At 35.1% G+C, this 7,885-nt stretch overlaps 1 protein-coding gene across 1 annotated transcript in view; it reads right to left on the bottom strand.

Annotated features, from left to right (window-relative positions):
- Nucleotides 1-1,474: 1,474 nt before the first annotated feature.
- pparaa (peroxisome proliferator-activated receptor alpha a) overlaps nt 1,475-7,885 on the bottom strand; it is a 13,045-nt gene continuing 6,634 nt past the window's right edge. Inside the window, exons 5-8 of the mRNA XM_046873100.1 lie at nt 6,278-6,416; nt 5,153-5,352; nt 4,389-4,857; nt 1,475-3,117 (exon numbers count right to left, since the gene is read on the bottom strand). Of these exons, the coding sequence (XP_046729056.1) occupies nt 2,873-3,117; nt 4,389-4,857; nt 5,153-5,352; nt 6,278-6,416 (1,053 nt within the window). The 3' untranslated portion in view covers nt 1,475-2,872. The remainder of the gene's footprint in view (nt 3,118-4,388; nt 4,858-5,152; nt 5,353-6,277; nt 6,417-7,885) is intronic.

Below are 7,885 nucleotides of genomic sequence, written 5' to 3'. Positions count from 1 at the left end.
AACGCGTTAATTATTTAACTGCGGTAACACAAGGTGCAGGCGAAAAAAAACAACAGACCTTACGCGAATCTTTAGAGCATCGCTACCCGGAAGTAGTTACTTAACATGGTGTGCAGATCGTTGGAAATGGCGTTTAGTTTTTTATTTTGTTTAAATACACATTTTAGTATGTTTTTTTTTTTTACCCTTAATTTTTATTAAACCTTCAAATTATAAACAGGCATTGACGTCATTCCAATGTTTAACACATTTAACACTAAATCCAAGCAGCATATCATAAACGCAAGAACAATAGCAATTAAACATACTAAATAATTTAAATAAACCAACAAATCAAAAATAAAAAATAAAATTAAATATATAAAAGTTTAAATAATACCAAAACCTGTCAAACTAATTATAAGTCTAGGCTTGTAAGTGCAGGGAAAATGTTTTACAATTGCTAAACTACCCCTTACACTCTCAAATGTTTGTAAGCAAGCGCTTTTGGCCTGGGACCTAATTTACAGACATTTTCAGTCCTTGTCGCTAATATATTTGGAACAACCAAGATATTCTTTACAAAGTATAAGTCTGTTTTCCCCAAATTGGTGCAACAGTAATATTAGGTTGATATGTCAATGAATTAGTCCTGATGGGTCACTTGTTCTCTGAGTTTCTGTCTACATATAAAATCCCTGTGATTTCACAGGAGTTTGTTGTTGTAATGGATGCTATTCCTGATGGGGCCATACTGCTTCCTAATGAATCAGTTAGATCTCAGGTCTCTCTGTCTAAAGTTCATCATTTTGCTGCCAGGCTTTAATTAAAAAAAAGATATTTCAAGACACTGATCCTTTATATTTTTTTCTGTGATGCTGAGGATGAATTCGTGCTTCATCTATTCTGAGAATGTGCTCATACAGTCTTGTATTTGTTTGTGCATTTTCACATAATTTCTCTTTGTCATACAAAGAGGTTCTGTTTGATTACCACGACTTTGATAGAACCCAAAAAAGACCATCTTTTTCGATAAACCTATTGATCTTTTAACAAATTTCAGTGTGGTGAGCGATATATTTTTGTGCTTTGTCTAGAAATAAAATCCTACCCGGACACTCTCCTCCAGCAATACCAAAGTCTGTCAGTGAGTCATGTTTGATTTTTTTTTGCATTTTTTAATATGTAAGTCCAGTTTAATTTTTATACCTCTGGCAGTGAGGTGTCTACTTTGGAGTTGATAACAAAAAAACAAAAAAAATCATACACAGAATCTTGAGCACATGTTCGGTTCATTCACAACCATTATTAATAACCTTTATTAATAACCTTTATTAATAATAAAATACATACACATTTTAATTATTAGAATTATGGTTTGCAGATTATAGCAGAATATCTACTAATTTCTAGTAGATCTTATTATTGAACTATGTTAGAGCACATTCATCAGTTTAACCAAGATTTCATAACATACAAACACAAACAAGTTGAACATGATTATAAGCATTTTACTCAAAATAAGTGCTTATATTGTAGTGTACCTGCTGTCGTATTAAAATAAGGAATTTATTCTAGTGTAAATCTGATTCTGATCATCCCTGAGTATCTATACATATACTATTACCTGATGCACAATATTAATAAACATTCACCAACTTTACTTATGCATAATTACTGATCAGAATTGTAAATAATATTGTGCTATTATAACACAAAATCCTGGCAGTTTTTAGGTCAATAAAGTATTCTTTTTAATGACACTGATTTCTAATTGTCTAAAAATAAATAACATCCTTTGATAAGAACAGCTGGAGTGCTATACACTATGTACATTTTAATAAAAAAATATTTTACATGTTTCTTATGCTTTTTTTTAATGAGGTATTAGTCCTACATGAGGGCTGTGTGGGTAGGCTGTTTACTAGTATGGCATGAAATGACAACATTTTCCATGTGGCACACACTACTTTCTAAAGGCATCAAATAATAGTTCACTCAAACAGGTCATAACTGAAACAAGTCCTAACAGTTTGCATCAATTTGATAGAACTATACATACAGTTGTGTGCAATAATGCAAAAGTTTACATCTCCTATGTTATGTTGTAATGAAAAAAGGTAAATCTACAATTCACCTGCATACAAATGAAAAAAGTAAACATGAAATGTGGTGTAGCAAATGATTCAGGTCTAATTTACAGAGATTTTTTTTGGCATGATGATTTCCAAATGTGATCAACCAACAGATATGTCATCAACAACGGCTAAAGATTCAGTTAGATGAAGCATATATGAAAACTAAAGGGATCTAAAAGTGTTAAGATGCTATAAAGGAGGTTGGAGGTGATTATACAGGTAAAAGTGGGGCCTACATGTTAATGAAGTGAGATACAGTTTTTATTGTTATTTTTGCTTATTGTTTTACCTGTTACTATATCAACATACATCTATGAAATATCCCTAAATGCCTCAAATGCTATTAAATAAGACAAATTAAATGTCTGGCTACTAGTAAAATTTCAAATAGTATGCAAACTATTGCACTTAGCTTTATCATTCCCTGTAGAAAATCCACATTTTGTGGTGTAAAAGGCACTGCACATAACTGCGGCCTACACGTTCGGCCTCTGGGGTTATGTGTGTGTGTGTGTATTTTATATATATATATATATATATATATATATATATATATATATATATATATATATATATATATATATATATATATAAATAGTGCACAACCATACAGTACAACAGCCGGTTAAACTGTTAATCCACTAGCATTAATCTGATAATCCTCTTGCTGGAGACCTGAACATAGAGGGCTTTAATTAGACATAGGCTACCTTACATTCAGCTACACCACCCACTCCCACCCTGTAGTTCAATGTTCAGTACATATCCTTATAAATCTCCTGCAGTAGTGGATGAAGAGAGGTGTCCCGTGTTTCTTTAATGTCTTGCACCAACTGTGCGTGCTCTGTTACGAGCTGCCGAAGATCAGCTAGTTTCTGCAGGAGTTTGGGAAAGAGCAAGGTGTCATCAGGGTGGTTGGTCTGCAGGTGGAGCCGCAGAGCATGAACGATACTTTCTTGAATGGTATCGACATGCGAAATGTTTCCCAGTCCTGGCCGGTCTGAAAAAGTTGGGGGTGGGGGCGAGGGGGTTGGGGGAGGTGGCAGAGTAACAAAAGACAGAGAGATATATAAAAATAGGGTAAGAAAACACATTTTCTCTACACAAATCACTGAGGACATACAGAGTGTATTGCATGATATGTTAACTGTGAAACAAACAGTGAGAATGGAGTGGGCTGGAGTTAAATTTGCAGGCCATACAGAACCCTGTGGGCTGCAGCTGGAGTAAACACTCTTGGAAGCTATAGATATTTTTGCTGAAGCAGAAAAGAAAATTAAGCAAAGACATTCAGAGCCTGGCTATTATTATGTAACCTTATTCAAACACCAGCTCGGTACTGGAAATAAAAAGCAGAGAAGGAAAGCCCCCATAGACAGCTTATATTTGCAGCTTATTAAGTTCTCATAAAATATACAATAATGTTTTACTCTAAGTAAAATAAAACATTTTGACAGAATGGTTGTCAGCACCATACATTAATAAAAGTAACACAGGTGCATGTTTTCATTTCAGTTTGACCTCTTTTGAATTAAGTTTTTTAAACCTCAGTCCCACTAAACACATTTCTGGCCCATTGGAAAAGAGTGGTCCAGTGTTTCACTTTGAGTAAACTCAGACATTAACACATAATGTGAAAGTGAACCATTTCTGAGTGAGCATTAAATAAGGTGTATGTTATGCAATGTTTTGTTCTGCAATGGCAATAAATGACTTGTAAATGTATAGTCAGCAGATGAGACATAACACATCTTCAGTATATGGAGTAAAGATTCCAATTCAAATATTTATAGTTCCTATACTTAGTTGCTTACTAAAATAGGTTATAAATGTATGTGAATGTAACAGTAAATTAAACATTACTAAAAACATAGTAATGTACAGTAACTCTGCAGAATAGAATGCTGCACTGCAATTCCTGTGCCACCAAAACCCTCCTGCAAGCCATTGTTATCCATAAAGAGGTTTTGCTCAACAGCCAGCACAAGATTTGGAAAGTCAGAGTTTATTACACTTTGGAATTGCTTATGTTAATAACACAAATTTACCTGCCTAACAAGGTCTTATGAGTTAATTAAGGTCTAAAGATTAAAGAAAATTAATAGGTAAATTATTTTTTTGTTTGCCTCTCTTCACTTCCAGAAGTGACTCCTCAAATTGCTATACAATTGGGAAGAAATGTGTCTGTGTGTATAAAAGTGTGACAATGCCATATGACTATAAACAGAATTTCCATTTCACCAAATATAAAGCACTCATTTAGAGACTTACCTCCACAGCAGATAATGGCAGCCACAAAAAGTGCCAGGTCACTGTCGTCTAGCTCCAAAGCATTGAATCGCATTGCAAACTGGAACTTGGACTCTATCATATCGCTGAAAGGCTTGCGGAGACTCTTAAGGAATTCACGGGTAATAAATCCGCTGCCACGTGCCACCAGCATCCCATCCTTGTTCATGCATGAGGCCAGCAGGGCAAAAAAAGCTTCATGCACACCGTACTTCAACAGCGTCACCTGGTCATTGAGGTCGAGGTTGGAGAAGCCAGGCACAGCCTTGGCAAACTCGGTAAGCTGTGTGACGGTTTCAACCGAGACGTACTGACAACAATGGAAGAGGCGATCCTCAGTTTCCTGTCCCTGAATACTAAGTGCAAAGTTTTCCCTTCCCTCACTCAGCATCTGTGTGACCAGAACAGGTTGTGCCTGCTGTAGTGTGTCCAGGTCATGAATGACAAAAGGCTATTGGAAACAGGGGTGAAAAAAAACCATGAAAGAATAATTACTACTAGTAGTATTCAAATAATAAAGAGTGTAGTAAATAGCAAAAAAGGTTAAAAAAATAAAATAAAAAAAATAAAGATACACTAGGCTGGATCGACTGTCTGATGTGTTCCTGTTTAAACAATAGGCTGATTGTCCAAAAAAACATGTGCAGACATCCACAGAGAGTACTAAAGTTCAAGAAATAATTAATATTTATTTATATATACATATGCATATACAATGTGCAAATGAATATACTGTTATTGCTTACCGGCGTGTTGGTCTTGCCAGTTAGAAAGGCTCGTGCTTTAGCCTTGTTCAGGTAGAATTGTTTAAGATAGGCCTCATGGATTTGGCTGGCAAGAGTCTTCCAGTCATCCAGCTGCATTTTTTTCTCCTCTTTCTCAGGGATCTGCAACTCTGCTCTAAGCTTCAGCTTTTCGGACTGTGGCATCCTTCCGAAACGAATTGCTATGACAAAGACAAACACTATAATTATGATTGACATTGAAAGATAAACTGTCTTGCATATAAAATTCTAAGTGCATGCATGAACACCAACACACACAATTTGGACAGCATCAACATTGGCAGTGACACAAAAACACAGAAATGCACCAAGTTCCCATTCCTTGGAAGGGTATGAGCTGGCAGGCCTAAGTAGGAATAAGAAGGCCATACACCACTTTAGTGAGCATGCTGTACTGTATGTAAACTCTATACGCTTATTTGCAGGTCAAGGGTAGTCTAGAGTACAGATAGTTAAGAAGGCATGTGCGAGGCATTGTAGTCAAACATTTTCCCACTCAACCAGACAACTTTGTCCTTGAGGAATTGATGAGATCAAAGTCTTGACACAAAAATGCCCAGTGTATCACCACGTCATCCAGGTCACAAGTGCTCGAAAAATAACCTTTTTGTGGTCTGCTGGCTCAAATTTGAGAGCCACAGCATCAGACCATAAGACATCTTTAGTAAATCCAATATCCAATATCATGCTTACTCTGCAGGTAACAATTTAAAATGGAAATAAAACAAATAATATAATAAATAAACAAAATTACAAATACAATTAAAATTGTGACCAAAGACTATTAAATTATTAACTATATTCAAATATTCACTGACTTATCACTGATTTATTTAATTGGCTTTATGTTGCTTTATTGTACCAAATAAAACAGATCATAAGTGCATTATGTTTCAATGAAAAGTGATTCAGTGTTATAGCACTCTGATTACCTACAAAGTGATTTTGTGGAAACTCTACTCATGTTTAATAAGCAATAAAGTAATCTGAGAGCTTACCTACATGTGTAATTAAAGCATAAACCTATAAAAACTTGATGCAGCTCTGTGTTTAAAGCCAGAGCCAAGATGTACACTGAGCACTCACCATTGTGGGACATGCCGACAGCGAGGCACTTGTGGAAACGGCAATACTGGCACTTGTTCCTGTTTTTTTTCTGGATCTTACAGTTGCGCTCACACTTGTCATACTCTAACTTCAGGCGTATGGTTCTCCTAAAGAAGCCCTGCAGAGAATTCATACAAGATGGGCATTTAAAGACCGTTAAACATGTTAACGTTAATGTTAACGTTTTGATTTATAGGAGTCAGTTCTCATGTTGAAGTAGTTAATTATAATCATTATAATCAAATTGTAATCAACACCCAGTGAATTCGCTTAATATTCAGGGTAGATAGCAAATAGTGTATTATGGTATACTGTGTCGTATGTGACTCACTGACAGAGAGGGGAAGCAACGAAGTAACGTAGATGGGAAGTCAAGTCAAATCAATAAATATTTATTGTCATTTCAACCATATATAACTGATGCAGTACACAATGAAATGAGACATTTCTCCAGAACCCTGGTGCTACATCACACAACATAGAGCTACATAACAGAACACAGAGCTAAGGACTAAAATAAGGTGGTCTAGCCACATAAAGTGCATTGTTTGCAACCTGGTGAAAACAAGAAAAACCAAAAGACAGTGCAGCAGACAATAGAAGACAGTGTGGGATAGATACACAAAACAGTTAAAGTACAGTAAAGTACTGTTTACATGCTGTTTTGCACACCTCTCGATACTTCATTACTGTACTTAAGCAGATTTTTCTGGTCTCTGGTCAATTTTTACTTTCACTCATTACATTTTTACACAAATAGCTGCAGTTTCTATTTAAAATTTCAAACCAGGCTATTTACTTTAATATTAATCTATTTGGTCACATGATTTATCACCTGATCTTCATCATCATCACCCTCATCCTCCTCCTCCTCCTCTTTTATCTGCTTGTGTTCTATATATTGGTTGTTCAGGCAGGATGCATTTGTTAAATAACTAAATTTGTAATTCATTTGCATTCATATATTATTATGATGTGAGGTCCAGTTGCCAGCGTTACACTAAAACAGTAATGGCCACTTTTTCCCTAAGTACATGTCAGAGCCCACACTTCTTTACTTTAACTTGAGTGTAAAAGTAAAGTCAGAATTTTTACCAGAGTTTTTTAAAACATGATTATCTGTACTTTTGTGAAGGATGTGTGTACTTTTGCCATTTCTGCTCACTGATTACCAAACAATTTTCTACATAAACAATCTCTCTTAGCGGTAAATAAAATTTGAAGAAAACATACACAAACTGACATTTGTTTAATTTCAAAGTCCAGTCTTGATAGTGTCAAAGCTGAAGACATTGTAACTGATCACAATGGCAATATATTTACTCAGTGTTACAACCAGAAATCTTACTAAATACTTTACAGTTCAGTGTACAGTTCTACAATTTATTTACATAGTTAATTATTGTGCACAACTTTTTTTATACTTGCATATCTTATTTGGCATTTTACCAGTGTTTTTATTTTCCTTTTGCCTATACTTACTGCTTTGCTAAGCTAATTTCACTTAACTTTTACTTTGTACTCAGTGAAAACTGAAAGTGCCATTAAATCAAAATCACCCAAAAACATGACTGACTGCTTCTTTAC

The sequence above is a fragment of the Silurus meridionalis genome, chromosome 18 (assembly GCF_014805685.1).
Source record: "Silurus meridionalis isolate SWU-2019-XX chromosome 18, ASM1480568v1, whole genome shotgun sequence".
Classification (NCBI taxonomy): Eukaryota; Metazoa; Chordata; class Actinopteri; order Siluriformes; family Siluridae; genus Silurus; species Silurus meridionalis.
This window is presented reverse-complemented; position numbering and strand designations above follow the sequence as displayed.